This window comes from Labrus mixtus, chromosome 5 (genome assembly GCF_963584025.1).
Source record: "Labrus mixtus chromosome 5, fLabMix1.1, whole genome shotgun sequence".
Lineage (NCBI taxonomy): Eukaryota > Metazoa > Chordata > Actinopteri > Labriformes > Labridae > Labrus > Labrus mixtus.
In genome coordinates this window covers 1,023,644-1,050,929 of record NC_083616.1, presented here as the reverse complement: position 1 = coordinate 1,050,929, position 27,286 = coordinate 1,023,644, and the positions used below count along the sequence as shown (strand labels likewise).

The 27,286-nt window shown below is 44.5% G+C and overlaps 1 protein-coding gene and 1 long non-coding RNA gene across 5 annotated transcripts; both read right to left on the bottom strand.

Annotated features, from left to right (window-relative positions):
• Positions 1 to 599: 599 nt before the first annotated feature.
• On the bottom strand, positions 600 to 2,140 carry LOC132973689 (uncharacterized). Its single transcript, XR_009673059.1, has 2 exons — positions 1,354 to 2,140; positions 600 to 1,000 (listed from the first exon to the last, which is right to left on the bottom strand). It is a non-coding gene; the product is annotated as an uncharacterized LOC132973689 (long non-coding RNA).
• Positions 2,141 to 2,178: 38 nt separating this feature from the next.
• Positions 2,179 to 26,544, bottom strand: bicdl1 (BICD family like cargo adaptor 1). 4 transcript variants are annotated; one of them, XR_009673058.1, is made up of 12 exons: positions 25,710 to 26,544; positions 24,348 to 24,563; positions 13,091 to 13,207; positions 11,251 to 11,262; positions 10,017 to 10,163; positions 9,668 to 9,847; positions 9,360 to 9,578; positions 8,724 to 8,867; positions 7,149 to 7,279; positions 6,189 to 6,309; positions 5,096 to 5,209; positions 3,658 to 3,792 (listed from the first exon to the last, which is right to left on the bottom strand). XR_009673058.1 is itself a non-coding variant. In XM_061037217.1 (11 exons), the coding sequence occupies exons 1-11, from the start codon at positions 26,085 to 26,087 to the stop codon at positions 3,616 to 3,618; spliced, it is 1,842 nt and encodes a 613-aa protein (XP_060893200.1). In that variant the 5' UTR covers positions 26,088 to 26,544; the 3' UTR covers positions 2,179 to 3,615. The 4 variants fall into 4 exon arrangements, 3 of the variants coding, with proteins under 3 accessions (XP_060893200.1, XP_060893201.1, XP_060893203.1); XM_061037217.1 differs by lacking the exon at positions 5,096 to 5,209 and having other exon boundaries at positions 2,179 to 3,792; XM_061037220.1 differs by lacking the exon at positions 3,658 to 3,792 and having other exon boundaries at positions 4,746 to 5,209.
• Positions 26,545 to 27,286: the final 742 nt, after the last annotated feature.

Here is a 27,286-nt window from a genome sequence, read left to right as displayed (position 1 = left end):
CTGAATCATGATGTTCATCAGTGTGAGAGAACGTCAGGCCGACCCTCTGACGTCACACCTGCTTGATCAAATAAAAAATAAAGAGAAATATATGAAAGTTGTTTTGGTTCTAACATTGTAGACACCTGTCTGTGCTTTTACACTCCTAACAGGATGATGAATTCATGTTTTCTGCTCTTTGGAGACTCGTCACGTCTTTTATTCGACCTCCGAGCGGATGAAAAACATCAGCAGAACATTTTGACCTGCGTTCATGTATTAACTACTTTATTACTTTACAGGTAACTTTACCTTTAATGCACTTTAAGACTATTCACCATTAAGAGTTGTCAGCACAATCAAGTGAATCTTTGATTTATTTTTGGATTAATCGATGATCAGAACGCTTTTCAGAATCTTTATCTCATCAGTGAAATATTGATGTGGAACTCAGAAGAACTGAATGTCATGCCCGCTTTACATCCTGTCACACACACACACACACACACACACACACACACACACACACACACACACACACACTGAGAGGACAGATGTGAAAAAGAGCCTCCAAACAGCATACAGGTATTTTTATATTTCTGCCTAAAAAAAGATTCTCATTCAAAAGGTGTAGACGTTTTTTATATAAATATATCGATTTCCTCCAAACCTCTTTATAAAAAAATCATTCTTTGGGTTGATCCTTCCCAACAACCAGCTGAGATGACGAGGAGACATCTGCATAGGTTTACACAGCTGCATGACAACAAACACACAGGACGTCACAGCGCCACGCTCAGACGTCAACACAGGGTCAGAGGTCAACACACTCAGAGGTCAACACAGGGTCAGAGGTCAACACACGCTCAGAGGTCAACAAACTCAGAGGTCAACACACACTCAGAGGTCAACACAGGGTCAGAGGTCAACACACGCTCAGAGGTCAACAAACTCAGAGGTCAACACACACTCAGAGGTCAACACAGGGTCAGAGGTCAACACACGCTCAGAGGTCAACAAACTCAGAGGTCAACACACACTCAGAGGTCAACACAGGGTCAGAGGTCAACACAGGGTCACACTGTCAGTCGCTCAGAGGTCAACACAGGGTCACACTGTCAATCGCTCAGAGGTCAACACACGCTCAGAGGTCAACACACGCTCAGAGGTCAGTCGCTCAGAGGTCAACACACGCTCAGAGGTCAACACACGCTCAGAGGTCAGTCGCTCAGAGGTCAACACACGCTCAGAGGTCAGTCGCTCAGAGGTCAACACTCGCTCAGAGGTCAGTCGCTCAGAGGTCAACACACGCTCAGAGGTCAGTCGCTCAGAGGTCAACACACGCTCAGAGGTCAGTCGCTCAGAGGTCAACACATGCTCAGAGGTCAGTTGCTCAGAGGTCAACACAGGGTCACACTGTCAGTCGCTCAGAGGTCAACATGTAGACATCAGCTAAGATGGAAGCCCGGCAGCTCAGAGATCAGAGGGCCGTGAAGTGTTGAAACAATGAGAATGGAGGTAGACCTTTTTCTGTGGGTGTTGAACCAGAGAGGCTCAGATGTGAAGTCCAGAGCTTGAACACAGACGAGTCGTCGTTTGATGAAGCGGTGAACAGTTCATCCTCCTTCCTCCTTCTCATAATGTAAACATTGGAAACGTTTTGGTCGACTAGGAAGATGATGAGCATCACGTGGAGAATGTTGGAAAGTGCCTTCCTGACAGACATTTACAATATAAAGTGGAGGAGTGGAGACAGTGTCACTAACTTCTGTGTCCCAAAGGTTTATTCAGATGTCAGAGATGAACGTGACGGCTCGCTGACTTCACCTCCAACAGGCCAAACTCAAAGTGCTGGTTTTTAAACATTCACCATCCTGCTCTGCTCATGATTCACTCCATCTTTCTTTCATTTCTGGGGGAGAAAATTCAACCGTAATGAAATCTACTGACAGCACCGCCTCTCTTCATTCTCTTCATTTAAATATTCTTTCTTTTAGACATACTTTTAGGGTCACAAATTGAACTCAAAGGAGCAGTATGTAACTCTGACACCTAGTGGTTAAAATGGGTACTGCAGTCTAAATTCTAAACATTGTAGAGAGCTGTCTCCCCCCCCTCCTCTCCAGAGTCGATGCTCACACAGGTCACCATGTGGTGGACACTGAAGCTTCAGTGTTTATCCAGCTCTGTATGGGTCTGTAAACCTTTCTGTGTTCTAACCTCTCTCCATTTTTCAAAAACATCTCCAATATTGATCCTAGTTTGAGCACGTTTCTGCTCATGGAGCTTATTAGAAACATGCAGAGGCTTTTTAGGTCGAGTACAATCACTTCTATCTGAACCACTTCTCTTGCCCGCTTCCATCACTGCAACACCTGTTGACCTGATAACTGCTCTCATATCTGACAAACCGAGGGGCATCCAAAACGGCCATGTGGAGGTGTCTTAAAACCTCCTACCTTCTCTGGTCCAAACAAATCCAGAGCATTCAGGAGCAGAATCTAAAGTTAGAAGGAGGACATACTGGCTGCTGCATTGTTGTCAGAGAAGCCAGCACTTCAACATAGCATGTTTCATTAATGTCTGATCATATAGTAAGATACCTTTATCATTTCACTCACTACACATCTCACTTATTGGACCTTTAATGTAAACAGCATCGGCAGCTTATCAAACTTAAACAAAGTTGAATCAAATCAGTTTTTTTCTTCAGTTGTTACATACACTCTCTATGCTCTTGAGGAAAACCTTCAAGTTCAACTGATTCTTTAAACTTTGTTCCCCATTAACTGAAAGTTGCTGACTCAGGTTGGGGAAAGCAGCAACACTAGAGCTTAACTGTCTGAATAAAAGCTGAACCTGCAGAGAACTCCTGGGAGAGGCTTATCATTGTCTGAAGATTTCATTATGAATGAACCCCTCTTCACATGTTTTGTCATGTGTAATCTCACCCACAGGGAAACCTTATAGATTCATTGTTTTAGAAAAATATAGATAAGAAACATTGCATGAACATAAGCTACTCAGGTCCCCAAATGTTATGAAAGTGCATTTTTAGTTAGTGTGAAAAAGGTCCTTTCTCTGACGCTGACTGGAAGTTTAGATCCTGTGGTAGTGGTCTAACATGAAACCCTTTGGTTCTGTATACAGCTAACCTTTATGAAGCTCCTGAACAAATGAATAAACCTGAGAGATCACATGTGGGCTGGCTTCAACATGTCCACAATCCTGTAAGGTCCCTGACCCCCACCCGTCTTTCCCCAGACTCTTTGGCCTGATAACTGGGAGTGTGTTCCCTCTACATCGTTGGCAGTGGGCTTAGTACAGATGGTTGTAGGCACTACGTCCTCTCTGGAGGTAAATGTTGTGACCCTGTTCACGTTCTGTAAGACCGCTCGCTTTCTAGAAGAGGAGCTGAAGCCAAAGCCTCTGGGGAAGTTCTATTCATATACATCTATCTCTCACTGTCAGCAGAGATGAGTAATGGGACAGATAAAGTGCAATATGACCCCCCCCCCCCAAACCTCGGTGTGTGTGTCACTGCCCGTCTTTGGCTGCGGTGTTCCCCCTGTACTGTCCCTCCGCCTCGTCCGTCTCCGCCTCTCTGCTGCTGCACTCAGGCCGGTCCAATGGGCCTCAGCTCTTTTTGAAAAAAGAGAAAAGTCTCCTGTCCCGGTCTGAGATTCGGTGAGCTCGCCTGGAGGACTGACCGCCGTGGGCCCTGGACGCCCCTGACAGCGAAGAAGGGGCCGAGCGCCACTCGTCCTGGTACTTGTCCATCAACTGCTGGTCAATGACTCTGTGCATATCGTCCTAAAGTCGAGGACAAAGACACAAGTGAGAAAAAGACAGAAGGGGAGTGTCACACAGAGAGGACGGGGTGGGGGGGATTTAAACCTTTAAAAACCAGACCCTGTAAACGGAGGAGAGCGGGGAGAGTTAACCTAAGTATTGATGACATCATCTCTGAATACTTCTCAAAGTTATGAGTCGTAAACAACAGGAATGTCTGAGCACAGAATGATCAGGACCAATTTAACCCACCATAGCACAAATTTGCTGCTAGGCCTTTAAATCTGTTCCAGACACTTTCTGTGTTTAGCTTTTATAATCTAAAGAAGAGAAACAACTCCTACTGAGGTCACTTCCCTCTCTATGTTGGCCATAAATGGACTGCATGAATATTTTATCGAGCTTTCCTTTCTACATAAGGAGCCCACCGCCTTTGAGCATGAGGAGCCTCAGTTCTTTATCTCACCAAATACCTCAAATTACTCAACACATTTATTAAGTTTCTGGGTGTTTTTGTTGGTAGTTGTTTGGCGTTAAAGCCATAAGGGGGTGCTGTTGCTCAAGCAGCTGAAACAAGTTGGCAACAAAGATAAAGACATCAAATGTCTATAAATGAACAAGTGATGTCACATAAAAGAGCCCTGATCAGCAAAGAGAAGAAGAAGAAATCTTTTGAACACATTTCAACAGAGGTAAAGGTGAATGAAGAGAGGAGAGAGGGGGGGGGGTGCAGACAGAGAGAGAGAGAGAGAGAGAGAGACAAAGGGAGAGAGAGAGAGATAGACAGAGAGAGAGAGAGAGAGAGTGAGAGAGAGGGAGAGAGAGACAGAGAGACAGAGGGAGAGAGAGAGACAAAGGGAGAGAGAGAGACAAAGGGAGAGAGAGAGATAGACAGAGAGAGAGAGAGAGAGAGAGAGAGAGAGGGAGAGAGATACAGAGAGACAGAGGGAGAGAGAGAGACAAAGGGAGAGAGAGATAGACAGAGAGAGAGAGAGAGAGAGAGAGTGAGAGAGAGGGAGAGAGAGACAGAGAGACAGAGGGAGAGAGAGAGAGAGAGAGAGAGAGAGAGAGAGTGAGAGAGAGGGAGAGACAGACAGAGAGACAGAGGGAGAGAGAGAGACAGAGAGAGAGAGAGAGAGAGAGAGAGAGAGAGACAGAGAGAGAGGCGGTGGATTGGGATGGTGTTCTGTGGTGGTTTATGGGTCTGAAGGAATGCTGCAGTGGGCATTTCCCCCGAGTCGGATATCAGTGGCATGGAATGGCTCAGCGTGGCGTTGTCTATTAGTGCAGGGTGAAATGGCGAGATGGCACAGCTCGGGCTCACCTCTAAGGCTGGAGGGGGGGTACCACAGGGGGGAAAGGGTGGTACGGAAGCTGAGAAAGGCCACTAGATCAGAAACCACAAGAGCCAAAAAGTAAAGAGCCCTGAGGAGGCAAACTGTGGGCAGGGGAGAAGAGAGAGGAAAGAGCTACTAGTTACAGGTCAGGGGATGGGAAGGACACACACACATACACACACACACACACACACACACACACACACACACACACACACACACACACACACACACACACAGTGTCCTCTACATACAACAAATGCTTCCTCACTAACATCCAAAACAGGCAAACTGACCAAACACCCTGAGGAGTTAAATGAGTGATTAGGTGTATGCACAGGTTCAGGTTAAAGAGTGGAGTAATAGATGGACGTTATAGCCCCCCCTACTGACGGTAGTATAGAATTAACTCCTCCTCCAAGAAACAATTAGAATCAATGATCCGTCAAATACAGTTTTCTTAAAGGAAGAATGACGCTTTAGGAGCAGTAGCCTCAAACGCATAAGGTCAAACGCTATTGATGGTCAAGTTTTTAAAGCTTGGAACTGGGACCTTAATGGAACTGGGTTTCCATCCCTCTCTCTACCAACAGCAGAGTCAAAGAACTGTCCATAAGTGTCTATTTGTCGGTTTCAATCCGAAGAATCTGTTCAGTGTGGACTGTGCCGACCTGACGGAGCGTTGTTTCATTGGTACGATAAATGTGAAACAAAAACGTTAGGTTAACACCTTGACTCCATCAGCTGCTCCCTACTGCGCACACCTTTGCTACAAATGCTACAACATGCCAGCCCCTATTGGAGGGTATTTTGTCAAGGCGTCTTCACCTCCTCACATTGTACCAAAGTGAGGAGGTGAAGAAGCCTTGTCCATCTTTATATACGGTTCAAACAGACTGAACATGTTAGAGAGAAGACGGGGGATGGACAAGCTGCACTAGAAGTGTCATTTCACTCTGAAATACTCCACAGTATTCTGACTTATTTTCCAGTTGTAGTAACATCATTAATCCATACATCCCATACTAACCACACCATATTTATCTTTTACTAATAAACCACCTGTGACCATTGACCAACCTGCCAAGCTTCCAGCTGCTGCGAGAGGTTGAGCTTCTGCTGGATGGCGTCCAGGAGCTGGCTGTTCAGAGACATGATGTCTATTTTACACTTGGCCAGTTCCATCTCCACAGCTTTCTTCCTGAAAGGCACACATCACACATTCAGTGTAAATACAGTGACATCCCCTGAACGTAATGATCCTAAAGAAAGTCTGTTCCAACTCCTCCAGTGGGGAGGAATGTAACATAAGGTGGATGAGGACGCAGGTAGGTATTAGATAGATAGATACTTTATTGATCCCGAGGGAAATTCAAACTACTACAGTATATACACTACTGTATTAGACTACAGTCAGCAGCAGGTCAGCTTGGCTAAAACAGTTAGCAGAAAGCAGTTAGCATCGCTCTGTCAAATGGTATAACCCTATCCCAAAGAAAGGTTTTTTTAAGGTTTAGTTCTGGGCTTTTTGTGCCTTTAATGTAGAGATAGGACCGTGAATAGAGTCAGAAATCAGAGAGAGAGAGAGAGGAATGACATGGAGCCACAGGTCGGATTCGAGCCCGGGTCGCCCGCTTGGAGGACTACAGCCTCCGCACACATATGGTGCCCCATGCACTTTGATTTTAAAGGAGTAACATAAGAAAGATATAACATGTTAAGAAGGGAGCTGAAGGGATGTTGGTAGACCACCTTAACTGGGAAAGTGTTTGCATTCCTTTCCTCTCCCAAAAACATTTGATAATCTCTGAGGTTGGTTTGAGTTATTTTATTGTTTCATTCCTGTTGCTGGTTACACCGTCAGACTTTTAAGGGTGTTTCCATAACTCCAGTCCTTAGTAATAACAGTTCATGTTTGTCAATATAATAAAAACACACCTGATGTTCTGATGAGCTGGAATACGTCTTAAATTGACATTGTAGGTTAAAGAAGGTGAAGGTGGCAGATGATGCATATTTGCACTCGTGTTGAGGACTTACTTGGCTATGGCGTCGTCTCTGTCTCTGATAGCGCTCTGTAGCTGCTCGCTTGGTTCTCGGAGTTCAGCCATCGTCTTCATCCGTTCGTTTTCCTCCCGGAGAGAGCGCGTTTCTACAGAGAGCAGCGCCATCTGCAGGTGACATATAACACATCAACACAGGCTCAGGTCTTATAGATCATTACAGCAAAGGTTGCTCATGACGTGACCCACATGAACCAGGAAGTAACTGGCCTGTGTGTGCAGCTTCTTTTGTGTAAATGAAGATGAGAGCTGGACCCAGCAGTGTCCACCTTTACAAACATAACCATCTTATTGGCTTACAAACTGGTGACTGACCTGTTCTCCATACAGGAACACAGGGTTGTCTAAATGTTATTCTTTGACATGATGAGCACTACTTTATTTATTGGTTCCCAACCTGGGGTCCGGGCCCCCTAAGTAGTCCCTGGGCCAGAGCCCAAAATCAGTCGGTACCACTCAAGGTGGTAAACTTTTTAGAAAATGTCTGTAGATTACTTTTTGTTGAGAGACTTTCCTGAGTGGCAGCTGTGTCACGGTCTTAGCTATCTTTTGGAGGGAATCAGGATTTAGAATAGTTTTATTGGCCAATAAGAGCCACAGTTACCTCAGAATCTGTCAGAAAGATTAACTATTTGGCTAAAATGAAAGCAGAAAATGTCTCCTGTAAGATGTTACCAAACACGATATTATTAAGCATCAAAAAATGCCCTGACCATGAGTCTAAACCAGGACATGCAGCAGCGTCTAAAATGCATTTTACTTTTGGGTTCACTTCATGAACTGGTTACTGTGACACAGCTGCTACTCAGGAAAGTCTATCAAACCAAAATATCACCTACAGACATTTTCAAGGATCATTACTAAGGTTTGCCACCTTGAGTGGTACCAGAATGTGGTCTGGCCCAGAGACTTAAAGGGGACATATTCTGAAAAATCCACTTCTACAGTGTTTCTGAACATATATCTGGGTAACCTGAGTGTCTACTGACCCACAAAATGTGAAATAAACCCATCCAGTCCTTTGTTTGTGGTCTGCATAAGTCTTACAACACAGAGAAAAATGTGCTCTCCTTGTGATGTCACAGTGGGATTCTGGTAAAAAAAAATCCCCTCCCCTCCCCTGATATCTCCACCCATGGACTCCACCCCCAGCCTAGAACAAAACTTTTGCGCAGGTCGGCCATTTTTATTCTCGCTCCAGAGGAGTGATGTCTACGGGGGAAACTCGGGCGAGGTTATTGCATTTAAAGAGATACACACACCAAAACGGAGCGTTCTGAGAGAGCTGGTTTATACAGGGTCACAAACCTCCTCTGGTGCTTGATTCATGTTATATTTTGCTCCAAGGTAAAGAGGGAGGGAACCACATTGTTTTTACTCCATTACTAACATGAAGCTCAGAGACACATGACCACCAGCAGAGCGTTTCTCCCTGCTTCTCTCTCTTTATGTAACACCTGATCTCTCATACATGTGCACATACACAGCGTGTTCATGTTAACGCGTGCACACTTCCACACCTGGTTTACCTGATTGTTACCTGATTTGTTACCTGATTGTGTAGCTGTAGCGTCTCCTCTTCGTTGCTGCGTGTTTTGTCGTGCTCGGCTTCGTACAGCTCTCTGACTTCCCTCAGCTCCTCTCCTAGCTTCCTCACCTGCTCCTCCAGAGCCTCCTCATCACTTCTCCTCGAGCCCTTTCAACACAGCAGAAAATCAACAACCCTCACTGTATGCGTCTGTATTATTAACACGCTCAGTTTACTCGTGATGTTTGACACATTAAGACAGCTTTAAGAAACAAATGTTCTCTTGTCACTTCATGGTGGATAAATGGTGAATGGACTTGAGCTTGTATATTTCTTTGCTAGTCTTTTACATGTGGCTACAGGAGCTGGGGATCGAACCCCCGACCTTCAGGTTGAGAGACGACTCTACCACTGATCCACAGCCGCCCCCAAGATAGGAATAAACATTTAACCATTAATTCTTATCTCCCTTCAGACTCTAAATGAATCCCATGGAAAGTCAATCACTTGTATGGTATGTAACCTTTAGGGTACTATTTTTCAAAACAAACTTTAGCTTCCCTCTGAATCCAAAATGACAACACCAAGTGTCATCGTTCTTCTGGGGAAAAGAATTAGAAAAAAAAACATGGAGCTTATATTTGGTTGGTTGTTTATTACCGTGGACTCGTTGCCGTCCAGCAGATTCTGTGTTAACCTCCGCAGCTCTAGCAGGCTGGTGTGGAGGCTTCCAGTAGGCACATCCTTGGCTGAGGACGTCTCAGAGGACTCGTCCATGGAAGAGTCGGTCGACAGCGCTGAGTCTGTGACGTCATTTCCCCGGAGATGGGAGCACAGCGAGCGGACTTCACAGTAGGCCTCCCAAAGCTGGAGACGCATCTGAACAGGAAAAGCAAGGGGGGGGGAGGAGTGTTTGCAAAGAGGCAGGTAAGTATTTGAGCATTAACACAGTGTGGTGCTGTACCTACCTGTTCCCTCTCCTGCTCCTGCTCCTCCTGCTCCATGCTCTGTTCGATCTCACACAGCAGGCTGGATGGGTGCGGGGTGAGGCTGTGGAGGCTGTGTTCTTCTGTTAGGTCCTCCAGCCGAGCGCTCAGCTGTCTGTGGGACACCTGGACCTCCTGGAGCTCCTGCTGGTTCTGCCGTAACTAAACTCAACAGAAGAGGAAATCCTTTAAGTACACAGCAGGTCTCCGGAGAGGTCAGACGATTACTTTTAGGAAGATTGTGAAGTAGTGAAAAAAAGGTATTTTTCTTCCAATATATCCAGGTGTTGTAGTAATCTCCCAAAGGTTTTAGAGTATTTAGTGTTTGTACCTGTAGGTCCTTCTGATGACACTGTCTCTCCAACACAAGCGTCCTCTCTCGGAGGTCGTCCACTGTGTTCTGCAGCAGCTCGTTCTCCTCCAGCATGGCGTGTACGCGGTATTCTAGCTCCATCTTCCTCTCGGACAGCATCTTAATCTAACAAGCCAACACATCCCAAATCAGTTTCCTGTTCCGTGGTAAATAGGCACTACATGGCGAAACTGGATTGCTCAGCTCTCTTGGTCAATAGCAGGTGGATGGGCGGCTATGCCCAGTTTGTTGTCTTCCTTTCTTTAAGGCAGGCTGAGGTCTGACTCAGGATTTAAAAAGTCCTCCCACTGGTCTTGAGAATGTTCGTTGCCTAGCATTGGTGTAGGCGTTAGTTGCCACCCTGATCTTGAGGAATGTCTTGTTGACACTCGAGCTAACTCTTTAACATGCATCTGTAGCCGCACTTCTATTTAATGCTAGCAAAGCAGAAACACTACACACTCTATTTCCCATGGATTGTTTCCCCTTTGTAGCTGACAGAGCAGCTTCCCTCATAAAACCAACAGTTTAGTCCTCGCTCATTTGGATCCTGCCTACTTCTGACCTACATCTGCTAACCTATTTCACAGCTTACATGTGCAGCAGTTTGTTTTTCACCAACATATGAGACATCACGTTGCCAGGTTCTGGATCATTTGTGGCTTTTAGAGTGTCTTCTGGCAAAACGCCATCAGTCATGAGTTCATGTCACGTAAAGGCGAGAAATTGGAAAAGTGGGAGCACCCAGACATTGCAGTATCCTCGGCTAAATATAGAGTGGTAGCCTTTTCTCCCAATTATAGCTCAGGCTCTGCAGTTTGGGTGTTTTCTGCCCGGCTTTGAAGAACAGCTACAGGGAACTCTCATCTGTTTCAATAGCCTCTTTCACATGACATATCTGTCATACATGACACAAATGACATCACAACACATCTCATGCTCAAATAGACAAGCATGTTTTTAATGCCCAAGCTCAGGAAACAGGGATTGCCATGATGGTGTACCCATGTGAGAGAGGGACTATTTTACAGTAAATACAGATCACAAACTTTTGGGGTTTTATTTTCTTTAACCCTCAGTGTTGCATTTATTCAACCTAGAAAAACATTAAGTTCTACTGTCAAAGTTAATGCAATCCTTGTTTCTGTAATTGTACAAAGCATCACATGCAACATGCAGCTTGGCCCACAAACAGCGTTCAGGAACGACTCACTTCTAGCCCTTGCTGCTCCAAACAAGGGGGGAGGGGAGGATTTTGAGTGGAGTATTTGGGCAAAGAGAGAGAGATAAGAGACAGAGATAGGACAGATAAAGTTTGAGAGAAAGTCCACAGCGCCTTGAAAGATTCAACACTTACAAATGCTTTTAGTATTTGGTATCAGTCAGTGAAAGGCGAGCACAGGCATTGCTTCAAAGCCATGTTTAAAGGAAGAATGTGCAACTTTTTGATCCAGTAGATGTCGCCCTTGAGCTCCAGCATGAAACCAAAACAAACTGCTGTTTGGCCACGCCTCCTCCATACTGAAGCCTCCGCTCTCCTACAGAGACACACCTCCAACCCCTCTCCACTCACGTTCTGATGAAGGAGTTTAAAGCAAGCGGCAGAAAAAATTGTCCTTTTCTTGAGCTGTAATCACCTGTGTCCTGCATTGTTGTGTTAGCATGCTAATGTTAGCGCTCTTTAGTTAGCTCCTAGCTACACATTGTACGTAAACTGACACAGAATGAGCGTGATCTAAAAACTCTTACTAACATCTAAATAATCAGTGAGTATGTTCTTCTTCTTCTTCTCTAGTCCTTGACTAAAACAGCTTTTATAAACAAGGGGAGGAGCCGGCCGTCCCGTCCATGTAAACACAGCTCTGACAACAACACAGCCAGCAGGACTCGAGCTTCTCACTCATTGTAGACAGTCATGACTCAGAGACACATTTACACAGGAGAGACTGGATTTATGATTTATTTATGTGGAACATGTCACACATTCTTCCTTTAAGTAGAACCTTTGTAATATATTGTATCCGACCAGAAAGTCCAAGGACTCGTTCACTTTTGTTCACAACTTTCTTTGTGGCCACATGTGTAATTGCCCTACAAAAGAACAAATAATTTTTCTGTGTGGACTTTTGTCGTGTCCTGACTGAGAGTGAGGAGAATTAAAACAGTGTGTTTACTTTTCAGAAGTGATAACATTTAAATGGATCGGCTGGCCCAGGCAGGGTCGTGTACATAGGTGTGTCCAGAGTTGGTCTGTGCCCCCCCATGAAATCTGATTGGTCATCCCATGTGCCACTCCAAAGTCACACTATGGTCGACTATTTGCAGTGTCAGAGTTCGGTAAAAATCGACTAGTCAGGCTGTGTGGAAACTGGCAACTTGTAGCTCTTTTTTCATTTTAATGTTGAACATTTATTTTAGTGAGCTTCAGCGAGCCTGTCATCCCTCAACCACCGCCCGACGCCCAGCCACCACCATCGGACTGTACCGTTCCTCAACCACCGCCCGACGCCCAGCCTCCACCATCGGACTGTACCGTTCGATTTGTATTGTCCCTCAACCACCGCCCGACGCCCAGCCTCCACCATCGGACTGTACCGTTCGATTTGTATTGTCCCTCAACCACCGCCCGACGCCCAGCCTCCACCATGGGACTGTACCGTCCCTCAACCTCCACCCAGCCTCCTCCATCGGACTGTACCGTTGATTGTCTCTTAATTGTGTCTTCTTTTACATCCTGTTGTGTTACTTTTTAAAGTTTAAAATGTAAAATATATATATATATAGATGAATAAAATGTAAATATAAAGTGAACAATGTTTTTAACATCTTTTAAATACGTTGATGTAAGTGAAGTCGATATGATTTTTGAAGAGAGAGAGTGTGAATATTTGCTCATTTGTTTGCACACACACATCACGGTGAATCCATAGTGTATGACGTTGATGGTTTTATAATCAAGGTAAACTTTCAGTCACCTTTTTGTTCAGGCGGGTTATAAAAGCTTGACAGAGAATGTTTGAGAAGTCAAACAGAGTTAAAGGAGAGCTGCTCACCTCAGCCTGTAGAGTCTCAAGTCGTGTCATGTGCTGGCTTGTAGACATACTCTTCTCCCTGAAGTCGTCCCGTAATGAATTGACCTGAGTGGACAGCTGCCTCTCCACCTCTGCAGCCTGGATCCACACATTCAAACAGGAAAGACACAATGGTTAGTGGACTTCAGCTTGTATAGTAGTCTTCTGACTACTCAAAGTGCTTTTACTCTGCAGGTCAGACCTACAGATGTACAGTCACACACTCACACACATGCAAACACACAGACACACACACACACACACACACACACACACACACACACATACAGATTTGGGACGGCAGAAGCTCGGTCTGTAGGGACTTGGGTTGGGAAACCGGAGGGTTGCCCGATCAAGTCCTGGTGCGGACCAGAATGTGGAAGTTGGTCTGGTAGCTGGAGGTCTTGTCCCAATCACTGTTGAGGTGACCCCAGCTCTAGTGTCCCCGTTTGGAAGCAGTGTGTAGCAGCCCCACTGTGACATGTGTGTGATTCAGGCCTATGTGTGTGCATGTCTCTCAATTACAGAGTGTAAAAACAGAATTTCCCCTCAGGGATTAATAAAGTATGTAAATGAAAAATACACAGTCTCTCACACACACACACACACACACACACACACACACACACACACACACACACACACACACACACACACACACACACACACACACACATGTACTCAGACCTTCTATGGTCTATTCTTGGAATAATGCATGTGATAGCGTTCTCTTTGTGATAGTCTAAAAGCCTGTTTCTAAAACCTTCTCACACTCCTTCATTCAGAGTTTTTTGTTCAACCCAGTCCAGCCGCAGACTGATTGCTACAGCGGAGCTCTTTGGACAGGTGAGACTGGGCAACAAAGAGAGCTGAGCTTCATTAGCATAGAGCTGCACTCAGGAAGCTAGAATTTGCATTATCATCATCACTGCCATGGCAACAACAAAATCCTCAAAGCGACCCACTCATTACAGCTCACTGAGGAGACTAAAAATAAAATAAGTGTGCCAGGAGACACCACAGGTTACAGAGCCTCACATCTGTACTGTTGTCCAAAGAAGTCCTTTACTTTGAGGGATCATGCATGTTTAAAAATGACCTGTACTCATTTTGTGTTTGTCTTTCAACTTCTTGATGCCGATAGAAAATTGGGCTAAGTTGATATCAGTCCAAGTGTCAGCCTCTAGGTGGCACTGCTGCTTCTCCATCAACAGCTGGTGTAAACAATACATCAACCCACCTCCGTTCAGTTCAGTGTTTACGGTGTAACACTGGATGTGTTCTGCGTCTGCATTCGACTCTGAGTGTACTGATATGACAAGCAGCTACAGGAGGGCTCTGTTTCAGCTCGGGGCTTCACCCTGAACTGAACTTGATCTGCATCCCTCTGGAAGCACTGAGTTCTCTATTGTGATCCTTTCTGATTTTATGCTGGTCAAAAAGCTCCAGCTACACTTGTAGCAAGAAGATCAACTTAATTAACAAATTAGACCAACGCGTTTCGGCCTTCATCAGGGTCATCAGGATGACCGGAACGTGGCTCTCTAATTTGTTCATAAAGTTGATCTTCGTGTGTTGCTGGAGCTTTTTGACCTCCTCTAAGCCTTTCTCTCTTCATGCACCGTGGTAGTTGGTGAAGTAGTGCCAGAGATCCTCTGCTTCTTCAGGGTTCTATTCTGGTTAAACAGATATTTAAGCATGTCAGAAAACGATTGCATAACAAAAAGCAAACTGTGTTATACTTTAAAACGTTTCATATTCAAGTGTAAAAGGTTTACATCTGCAACTGTTTTTGTAATTAAATGGCATGAATCGGATAAGTAAGGAAAGACAAAACAAGATCCGCACACCAGTACGCTCCTGTTTGAAGGATCTATTAAGTAATCAGATACTCATCTCTGAATGAAAGGAAAAGATATCCCGGCTCTTTCATCAAAGTCAAGGAAGATAATTATTTCAACTTCCAGGAGCTCCAGCAACACATAAGTCGTTTTCGGACTGCAGGAACTTTTTCATAATTCTAGGAACTGTTGGAACCCTCCCCCTTTATTAATGATCCGCACCGCAGGAACTATGTACTGTTTTAGTTATTATATCCCCGTTTAGAGGAACCTTTATAGATCCTACTTCATATGGAGGTATGGTGTTGTGGATGCAGACAATGGACAGATATGAGATTTTTGGGGCCGATATCGATATTGGGGTGAAAAAAAATCCAATACCAATATATCAGCTGATATCTTTCTTAGCTCTATCTTCGATATGTAGAGATATAGATAGATATAGATATACACATTAATCACTGATTCCTCCATGCAGTTATCAAACAGTTGTTGAAAAGATAACAAAGACAATGGTCACTCGACTGGAAAGTAACTGAGCATAAACATGCTACCTCAAATATTTCCAACACTTATCAAAGTCAGAGAAATCCTTCATTTTATAGTTGTAGCAGAGAGAGCTCCCATGATTCCCCGCCAGCCTTGGCGTCATCTTTTGGTATTGTTTTGACTGAGAGCCCCCTGGTGGCAGAGTCTATATACTGTGCCTTTAAGATTGAAATGAAATATTTTGAATTGTAAAAGAAGTGTGTAACATATTTTAGGATATATCATTTCAACTATGTTATGCCCAGTTAAAAACACTGGGAAAAAAGAGTCTACTGGAAACAATTTAAAGCTATGTTATGTAGTTCCATTTATACATTAAGTCTAAACATTAACCATTTATTAAGGCGTTGAGCTTTTTGCATCTATGGTCTTTCTCAGGCCTACAGTCCTCTTGTTGGTACTTTCAGCTGATACTTCTAGGTCTGGTATTCACAGATCTGCTTTCCAGTGTGACAGCTGCATTTGCCTCCACTTCCCTGTGTGGGAAACAGATGTGCAGTCACTGGAGGCTGGTGCAGCGGCAGGTCAGAGTGTGACCCAGTGGCCCGACACGCTGACAGATTGACATCACGTTGAAAACCCTGCATATCCAACCACAGAAGGCCTGGTTACTGCGGTTACTCACATAATCTGCACAGAAAGTCCTCAGATCCTAGATCAAGCATTACCAGCACAACATGACAGTCCAGGACAACAGGGGCCAAGCAGACCCGCTGTGATCTAATCCAGGGCAGAGAAATAGGGCTCAGCAGAGAGACGGTTTCCTTTAACGCTCCTTCACTCTGACATCTATAAGAGCCTCTGCTGTACGCTCAGGCTGAGGAGGGGGGAAACAGGAGGACTGGTGATTCCTGTTGGTTCAGTGACTGTGGAGCAGCATGCTAACAGATATAGCAACAAGTTCATGACAGGTGCTTGGTAGCAAAACTTAGCATCAAACTATCTGTACCCTTGCGCCTTTCTGTTCAGAACAGTCCCATGGTAACAACACGTGGAGTTCCAATTTGCATGTCAATCTGGTTGTTTTAGCAACCAGGGAGGAGTGGGATTGGTGGAGCTGAGCCGTGTGGTGTCAATGCTTCTGGTGTTTTCCTTAGTCACTTTTGCAGAACGCTGCCTCGTCTAGACTTATGGAGGATGGGCAACCCCACATTCAAACAGTTGCGTAACAAATACTCAGAGTGACAAAAACCCGCCAGTCAGGGGGCTGATCTCTGGAGCTGCAGCTACACCTGAGGCTGCTGGAAGACAGATGTTATGTGCTCCAGTGATTGAATGGGATCAAAGCTGCAGGCTGGACAGACGGTGGTGTGTTACAAAGTTGTTTAAGGAGGAGTGAAACTGGAATCTGTGATATGTGACATGCCACTGAAACAACATGTGACATTGTGGTGAATTTAGTTTTTAATGGTCACATAGGCCTACAAAAGGAATAGTATGCGATTGTTCACACTTATATGTAGCAGAAATCAAGTATATCCTCTGAAAATAACTCTGTGAGTCATGACTGTCTACACTGAGAGTGACACCCGAGTCCCACTGTCTGTGATGTTGTCCAAGCCGTATCTACAACGTGTTTACATGGACAGGCCGGCCAGCTCATCCCCCGGTGAATAAAAGTTGTTTAATTGAGGGACTAGAGAAAAGAAGAATAACATACTGTACTCACTGCTTATTTGAATGTCATGAAAGACTTTTTAGATAACAGTCATTCCATGTAAATGTACATGCAGTGTGAAGATATGAGCATTTTAAAGTTCGCTAGCATTAGCATGCTAACACAACAATGCGAGTTGTTTTGGTTTCATGCTGGTGCTCAAGGGCGACATCTACTGGATCAAAAAGTTGCATATTCTTCCTTTAATTTTCTTTTCAACCAGTTTAAATAAGTCTCAGAGCTCCTCAAAACATGTGTGTGAAGTGTCTTGTTCTAAATCCACTCTGATCCTGTATTTGATCATGTCTATAAACCCCTCTATTTCAGCTCTGCTCAGAACAGGCTGTTTCTGCGTCTGTACCTTTAAATATGTAAATGAGCTGTGTCTGACCACGCCCCCTCTCTGGAAGGGCTTGGGTGTACTCGGTCTTTCTCGCTCCATGTCCTATTATTTACGGTGAGAAGGCAGACTCAGAGGGCAGAACAAACACCTAGCTGTGGGAGTGTCACCCACCTGGGGGAGGGGCTACTGCCCTTTGTGATGTCATGAAGAGAAAATCTCCAAACGGCCTGTTTGAGCACACATTTTCACACAAAGACGAAGAGGATGGACTTTTCTCATCATTGGGGGGTTTGTAGACGGACTAGAGACACATATTAGAGTTAGAGGAACATGGGGAAATTTATTTTGGACCTTTAAGAAATGTGATTTCCTCCATATCTTCAAAAATAGCATTTTGATTATTCTGATGGGTTTCTGTCAGTGTTTAGTTTAGGAAAGGTTGAGGGGAAAAGATTTGACCATGCGGACATGTTTGAGTCACTGCATCCCAAGCCTTCTTAGAGCCTGCGTGTTAATGTAATTAAGGACAGGTCCCCTTCCTGCCCGTTCACTCTGATCAGATTACTAAGGCTGTTCTCACAGTCCAGAGACACACAGACAGATACACACCTCATAGGCTGTGCTTCTGGAGCAATGGGAACACAGTGAATACACTATCATGCATAGTCTTACCACCCAGGTTTGGAAAACCACTCGCACACACACACACACACACACACACACACACACACACACAGCAACACCTGAGAGAGGCGGAGCCACAGTGGGTATTTTTATCCGCGGTGGATAAGACGTGAGGACATAGCCTGGGACTAATATTTAAATCTTCTTTGCCAAAATAACCAAGTTACCTGCTGGTATTAATTAAGTAGAGTATAGATTGGAGTTGTTGTGGTTCCTGACTGAATGCATATGGCGAGGCTATTTAGCACAGATTATAGTCTAATCCCCTTAGCGCTGTATTTTACTCCATGGCTTACTTCACTTCCAGTGGAGAGCCCCGGCTCCTCAAGGTCATCTCACTGCAGCCAATAGAAGGCCTTGTTATGAACTTAATGCCTTTAGTTGTTAGGCTGGTAATACAGTAATACACTGTGTCATCAATCTCATCTTCATCTACGAGGTTTATCTCAGAAAGAAAACTCCAGGACGCTTGCCGAACTTGAAGTTACTCGTTCATTGTCACAGTGGGATTCTGGTTAAAAAAAAAACCTCCCCTCCCCTGGTATCTCCACCCATGGACTCCACCCCCAGCCTAGAACAAAACTTTAACGCAGGTCGGCCATTTTTATTCTCTCTACAGAGGAGTGATGTCTACGGGGAAAACTCAGGGGGGGGGGGTCATTGCATTTAAAGAGACACACACACCAAAACGGAGCGTTCTGAGAGAGCTGGTTTATACAGGGTCACAAACCTCCTCTGGTGCTTGATTCATGTTATATTTTGACCAAAGCACAGCACAGATGTTTCATTTAGACCACAGGGGACTGTTTGAAAAGGTGGAGGGGGGGGATAATATGTCCTCTTTAAAGATCTGCACAGTATAACTTTCAATGTTTTCATCTCCATATATTTTCAGTTAGTTCATTGTAAGTTAGGGTGGTTTCACATTAAGGACCCGGGCCTGGATTCGAGTACGCTTGACCCCAAAGTCCGGTTAATTTGATCAATGTAAACACAGACGTACCATATTCAGGTACTTGGCATGAGTACCCTTAAAGAGGTGGTCTCGGGCACGATTTACATGTACTCGAGTACGGTCCACGGGGGATGTGAACGCAACCGTGCTCAAACAAGGAAGTGGACCGCTATATGGCGTAATTCTAAATGTCTCCTGTCGTCTAAAAAAACGTGATATCTGTGCAGCACAGGCCCGTTTCATCCTCTGAGCTGCATAGTAGATATGGACGTATTAAGAAGGTCGTTGTTGGCGTCTGAGAATGAACAAAAACATGTGTTTTGGCTTACAGCGGCGCACATCCACGCCATTATAAGACACTTACAGTTAAGAGTTAAGTCATGTAAGAAACAGGGACAGCAGATGGAAATAGTTCGGCCTCCAGCGGCCTCACAGCTGCAGGGTTTCCTCAGGGTGGTTTAACATTCACTCAGAGCTGTACACAGCTAGCATAACTTAGCTGATCGCTAGAAAGAAACAGACAGAAAGAGAAAGAAAGAGCAGGACAGAAAAGAAAGCAAGGATGACTCAGAGAAAGAAATGTATTATGAGGGAGAAAGCAAAGCACTGTGGCTGACCTCATTTGTTCTATTACCCACCAGGTCTCCCTCCGTCTGTCCAATTCTCTGCACTGTGACTTCTGGATCGATGAAGTCAATTAGTTCTCATGAATTTCACTGACTCACATTGGCCACTAGATATGCCACCACCGCATAATCCAGACCACTGTCAATGAATATCTTTATAGATTTCCCACCCCCAGGTTTCAATCAAATTAAATGCAGTTTAATTATGTTAAGTGAAACTCTGGCTCCAATCCATATCCAACTGACAGGTCTAGATCAGGAGAGTCCTTGATAAAATGTAGTGATGGTGTTTGGGGCAAGATGGGGGCAAGGGGGGGGATTTAATCTGATCAGGATGAGAGGGAGAGCTCGGCTGGTCAGCAGCAAGAGGGGGGCTTTAAAACAACCCCACAGAAATCCCCCCCCCCTCAGAGCAGCGGGTGCCTGACAGCAGATTATATCTTTTCCCAGGAATGGAGACAACACACAAATTAAAGGTTGCCATTGACACAAATGCTGACAGGGTTTCCAAAGCATCTGTGCAGGTTTTTACAAAGCATCTGTCGCTGTGCCAGCCTATCAGTCGACTGACCTCGTTCTGAAGCCTCTGGTTACGGCTCTATAATTGGTCTATCAGAGGATTTTACTGAGTGTCAATCTGACAGGTAGAAAGCATGATGTAATATGGCTCTTTGAAAGCAAGCGTGTCCCTGTGACACATCAACAGTTAAATGTGTAGCAGTCATAGTGAAATATAAAGGTCCAAGACATTTTCTTTTAAAAAAGTCTGGAAATGATGCTACAATCAGAGATAAGGGTAATCGGTAAAAGGACTTGAGCTTGTATATTTCTTTTCTAGTCTTCTGACTACTCAAAGCATTCATCCATTCATACACACTCACACACTGATGGTAGAGGCTGCTGTGTAAAGAGTCCATCAGTATTAACTCATCCATTCATACACATTCACACACTGATGGTAGAGGCTGCTGAGTAAAGAGTCCATCAGTATTAACTCATCCATTCATACACATTCACACACTGATGGTAGAGGCTGCTGAGTAAAGAGTCCGTCAGTATTAACTCATCCATTCATACGCATTCACACACTGATGGTAGAGGCTGCTGAGTAAAGAGTCCATCAGTATTAACTCATCCATTCATACGCATTCACACACTGATGGTAGAGGCTGCTGAGTAAAGAGTCCGTCAGTATTAACTCATCCATTCATACGCATTCACACACTGATGGTAGAGGCTGCTGAGTAAAGAGTCCATCAGTATTAACTCATCCATTCATACGCATTCACACACTGATGGTAGAGGCTGCTGAGTAAAGAGTCCATCAGTATTAACTCATCCATTCATACGCATTCACACACTGATGGTAGAGGCTGCTGAGTAAAGAGTCCATCAGTATTAACTCATCCATTCATACACATTCACACACTGATGGTAGAGGCTGTTGAGTAAAGAGTCCATCAGTATTAACTCATCCATTCATACACATTCACACACTGATGGTAGAGGCTGCTGAGTAAAGAGTCCATCAGTATTAACTCATCCATTCATTCATACACATTCACACACTGATGGTAGAGGCTGCTGAGTAAAGAGTCCATCAGTATTAACTCATCCATTCATACACATTCACACACTGATGGTAGAGGCTGTTGAGTAAAGAGTCCATCAGTATTAACTCATCCATTCATACACATTCACACACTGATGGTAGAGGCTGCTGAGTAAAGAGTCCATCAGTATTAACTCATCCATTCATACACATTCACACACTGATGGTAGAGGCTGTTGAGTAAAGAGTCCATCAGTATTAACTCATCCATTCATACACATTCACACACTGATGGTAGAGGCTGCTGAGTAAAGAGTCCATCAGTATTAACTCATCCATTCATACACATTCACACACTGATGGTAGAGGCTGCTGAGTAAAGAGTCCATCAGTATTAACTCATCCATTCATACACATTCACACACTGATGGTAGAGGCTGTTGAGTAAAGAGTCCATCAGTATTAACTCATCCATTCATACACTGCTGATGAAGCAGCGAGAGCAACTTTGAGTTTAGTGTCTTGCCCAAGGACACATCTGACATGTGACTGCAGGAGCTGGGGATCAAACCCCTGACCTTCTGGTTGAGACACTACCAACTGTACCACTAAACCGCAGCCGCCCCACAGGGTAAGGACAGATTAAATAAATCAAATTGTAGAATCAGTCTAACAAAAACTTAAAGGCAGGGTTGGTAGTTTCCAAGAACTAGCATGATTTTGAAAGTAGCATTCCCTCAGTGCTCCGACTGCAACCACCCCCTCTCCTCTGTGCAAGAGGTAGAGAGCGAGCAGGGAGACAGGGAGGCGTGTGATTGGTTCATCAGATTGGTACCTTGTGGCAGATATTGGTCAAAGTTTTTACAGTCTTACAACTGATACAGATGATGGATTTTCTTTGTTCCTTTTTCAGAGAACATGAGTTATTAATTTCTGTCAGGACCTAAAGACAATTTACACCAGAATCTTAAAAAGTGGATCTGGAGGAAATTACCAACCCTGACTTTAAATCTCAATCAGTACAAAAGAGTACCATCAAATCCTCTGGCTTTAACACACATCAGGAATATGAAGGTCTATGTCTGTTCTATGTGCGGACTTTGTGTCCTGGTTTTGGTGTCGATGCAGGACAATGACACATTATCAAGGTTTCTTTTCTTTTTGTTAGCACGACCTGTTATACAACCATGTACAGTGTGTTTAAGCCATCGACAAAGCCTGTGAGACATCACCCGTCTGTTCCTGCAGGGGGCGCTGGAGTCCCATCAATGGCGGTCTCCATGCTGGAAATGCTGTCTCAGTCTAACTTTCAGTCAACCTAACGACAGGCTGAGAGCTGGAGCTGAGACGGGTTTTAAACCTCCTGACAAACCGTTACACCACGCCCACCTGTCAATCAGGTCAGCTACACGCCTTATTGTGAATAACTCTTATCCTTCATCAAATCAAAACTGATGAGTCATCAAAACATTCACCCCCCGTACAGTGTGTGTTGATCGAGACATGAGCTAATCACACCTATTTGTTTTTTTGAACCAGGCTGTAAACATGTTAATCTCTGCTGTAAAAACAGACTTTTTAGAATGGGTATGTATGTGACTTCCTGTGCTTCTGCAGCCAGCCTCTAGTGGACACTCCAGGAACTGCAGGATTTTACACTTCTGTATCTGCTTCATTTTTCAACACCGGAGGTTGCCAGGGATGAGTTAAGTTGTGGAACTTGTTGAATTGGTGGAGCAAAAAATACTACTTTGTTGTGGATTTTTTTTTTTACTTTTTACTGCACATTTAGTGCTCGTTTAGCTAAAAGCAATTCATCCTGAGCTCCTCCTGTTGTAGCTCTCTATCAATCTCCATCTACTGCCCAATCAGTCTCTTCTCTCATGCAGATAGTACACTAAAGAGAGTAAAACTGTTAGCTCGCTTGGTGTAGCGTAGGACACTTGTGCTAGGGCCGAGTCTTTACTGAAGCAGAACTTTGCTGACTGTCATCTCCTCAGGCTACCTTACCTCTCCAGGGTCTCTATAACATGTTGATGCATAATCTCTACTTCTCATGCCACAACAGAGAGCTGCTTAATGTATGCATGTTGAGATGTATGTAACTTTCTTTACAAAAAACAACAGTGAAGGTCCGATGTGTGGGTGGATGGATCACTCTACTTAAGAGAAACAGCAGGATGGAGATGGATAACCTTCTCAGCAGCACTTTACTGTCATCCACATCGCTCCGCTACACAACAACAACAACAACAACACTTCCTTGTTACTCATCACATGTCCCCCTGTTAGCCAATCGGAGGCTAAGATGATCAAACTCAAGGCAAACATTATGACAACCACAGAGGTAGATTCAGTATAATTTAGTCGCAGTTACTATGTGCAACTGGAAATATTAAAACATGTAAATGTATCAATATCAACTTTGTAAACTCACATATGTAAATAGTTTACTTTATAAATGTTGTGAGCTTATTTTAACTTAAACTTCAATATATGAATTTACTTCACTTTTGACGCTTACAGTTCTTTATAATTACTGCACTGGTGTAACCTGTCAAAATGCAGAGTGCTATTGCTTTGCAGTCCAATCTGTCTAAATTATTCAACTGATCGCCCGAAGCTTCACTTATATATTGATGAGTCAGCATAAATCAGGTTGATATAGAAAAAGGCGTGAAGTAAATCCTCCCCTAAGAGAAGACGAGTCCTCACTGACCTGAACATCTTTCTATCAGTCTGCTCTGGATAACATGAATTGGACTGAGTGGCCCCCGAGGGAGGGTCATGGAGAAAAGACACACACACACACACACACACACACACACACACACACACACACATGATCATGTGACACAATGTCTCAAAGCCTAGACTAATGAAATCTTCCACTCAGATTGACTCAGCCTGAAGCCGTGCCCTACAGATGGGGGCACACATGATCACACACACACACACACACACACACACACACACACACACACACACACACACACACACACACACACACACACACAGAGACACACCCTCACCCTACTGAGTTGCTCCAGCAGTCTGTGATTCTGTTCCGAGAGTTCCCCGATGGCCTTCGTCTTGTCCCTGTCGGTGTCTCTCAGCTGGACCTGGTGGCGCTCCAGCTCACCCTGCAGATGAAGGATGTCAGTCTCCAGCTCTGCCACGCGGCCCTCCCACTCCCCCTCTCGACTCTCCAGACGCCGACGCAGCTCATGCTTCTCCTGCTCCAAGTGCTGCATGCAGGAGAGGGAATAGGGTGACAGGGTCAGTCAGTCAGTCCATTATTAATATTGTATATATTTGTACAATCTCAGAGACCCAACATAAATCCACAATTATCAAACAGGTGAAACATTTTCTGGTGATTTATTTATTAGGCAATCAAGTTTTAAGGGTTTAAATGGCCATAACTGCATTAACATATTTCAATATTTTTTTTCAAAAACTGGACCTAATAGGCTCTAGTATCAACATGAGAGCATCATAAACTAAAGAGGTTTGACATGTGTGACCAACACCAGACAATACAGAGTACGACCTGGACATGCTCTTTTTGTAAAGTGTCTTGAGATATAGGTAAATACATGCGGTGAGGAGATTTGAAAGTGAAGCAGTCGCTTGTGTCCCTAACTCCTGAAGTGACACTTCTTTTTATTGCCTAGATTACAATGAATGGTGGACAGATGCACTGCAGCACCACGGGCTGCCAGAGCTCTGATGGGGGGTTGTTGTTGTTATGGCATCTATGAGTTATAACTCTGAGTAACTGTCTGAACTAAAAGAGGGGACCCAAAGAGATTCAGAAGAACAAAAACTGATTGAAAACGATACGAGGACACTGTCACATAATACTAATAAGGAGTTTGATGTAAAGATGCAGCTCATTCCTCTGAACTGTAACGTATAAGCCTGCATCAAAGAGGCTGAACAGATGTACAGTAGATAGAGTGTAAAGCCTGTACAACTACAGGATTAGTTTGTGTTTCTTTCTGAGGCTCCATGTTGGCTCGCAGGGAGGATTTTGAAAAACAAAAACAAAAGCTCTGCAGCACAGCATCCGTAGTAAACATGAAACACCTTTTAGAGCTCGACAATAAGCCACTGACATGAAGAAGTTTAAATGACTCTCCAGTTGTAATTTACCTTTAAAGGAGTTTTCAGCTTACAGCAGACGATCAACAATAAAATGCTATCACAGTCCAAGCCTTTTTTCAAACACTTTTGGGAGTTTGAAGGTGAGCCAGTTTTGTGTTGTGTTGCTCTTCAGTTTGTTTACATTGCAAAGACCAGGGCCTAACTTTACTATAAAACCACACAGCCCAGTGAGGGCCAGCAGCAACACTTGGGTGAATAATATCTGTGTAGATATTTGAGTTTACCTCTAATTTCTCGTTGAGATCTTTGTGCATTTTCTCATATTGCTTGGTCAAGTCTTGGTTTCTCTCCAGCAGCGCTTTGCCGAGTTTAGCAGCTAAAACCAAGTCTTTCTCCTTTTGACGGAAGAGCGACAGCAGGTCTGCGTTGTGCCCCGCCGCAGGCATCTCCACGTCCGACAGTCCCCCTTCGTCGCCCCTCTCACCAGAAAGCATGGCCAGTTCCTCTTCCAAGGCCATGCCGAGGCCTCCGGAGCCGGTGTGCCGCAGCGGCTGACCCGGATGTTTCGCGGGGCTCGTACGGGGCTCTAAGCAGTCGCTGTCCAACTCTAGTGGTGCTGAAACCCCGGCAGACGTCTGCAGGTCTAGGTAGAAAGCGGACATTGCCGCCCGACGGAGGAGAAGCCAACAGATGAGAGTCGACTGGTTTTTATTTGGGACGAACCCACCCTGGACTGACAGGGTTGGGCTGACCGGACCGGCTTACAATCGACAATCCGTCCCTCATTCTCGCTCTTCAGAGGTGGATCCCATTAATTTGAACACCGCTGACTTCCCAGTTTTCTCACGATCCTCTGTCCTCGCCTGCCAACCAGCCCCGGCTCAGGCTCAGATTGGGACACAGCTTAGACTCCTCCTATGCAGTTTACTGACTAGCTGTTTATTATAGGACGCACAATGTGTTTTCTTTTTATCCCGGAATAAACCGCCAAGATGATCTCAGCGCAGCGGTCGGTCGGTCAGGGTCCAACCCGTCTCGGGGTCCCGGGTCCCCCATAACTCTCGGCCCTGTTACACCGTAGGCAATGCCAGCCAAACAGATGAGCGCGTCCCCGATAGCTGCTCAGCCTCTTTCCCCGTCTCGGATGCGCGTTAATGCCTCGGCAGTGACGCCAGTGACGACCTGTTACAAACACGCACCCGATTGGCTGAGAATGATAGCGCCATATTTTGGTGCTTCTCGCTCTCACAAATCTGTGACACCGAGCTGTAGCCTCGTGTGAAGAGATGTCGTCAAAAATGATGCAGCAGCCATGATCAGAAGAAGCAGAGCAATACACATGAGAATGATGATAAATAACTCTGCATGACATCCGGGGTAAAATACCAGACTGATACTTTTATGATTATGAGCCTGACCAGGAATAAAATAAACAAATCGTTTTCACTCTTTTTAACTGGCACAGCTTAAATAATAACAGTAGCTCAGTATTCTATAACGATTATTACCCCCACTGTAAATTTGATATATTACAACGGAAATAAAACTATTTCCTCCTAAGTTGAAATAAGTAGAATATAAAGCATTACTAATAAGCTGCTCAATATAATGAAGCTATTTGAAGTATTACTGTCGGTTTAGAAGCTGAATCTGAAACTTTGAGGCATGTAGGCAGCCGATCAGTCCCTTTGTTGATGAAACAGTTTCTGCATCATGTTTTTATTTTATATTAAAGGCAGCATTTATACAGTTTGACCAATTAAACTGCCATTTGTTATATTAAACTGTCTTAAAGTAACTCATTGAACATACAGTGTCACCTTCAACCTTTAAAGGTGCACTGTCGAGTTTTGGTGGTGAA

What these genes read in the sequence shown, in the direction of transcription:
- bicdl1 (XM_061037217.1), bottom strand. Translation starts at nt 26,087, where the DNA reads ATGTCCGCTTTCTACCTAGACCTGCAGACGTCTGCCGGGGTTTCAGCA. An exon ending in CGCTACAGCTACACAATCAG is followed by an intron (nt 7,280 to 8,723) that starts GTAACAAATCAG and finishes TGTCACCTGCAG; the next exon opens with ATGGCGCTGCTCTCTGTAGA. An exon ending in AGCAGCTGGAAGCTTGGCAG is followed by an intron (nt 3,793 to 6,188) that starts GTTGGTCAATGG and finishes CCTCGACTTTAG; the next exon opens with GACGATATGCACAGAGTCAT.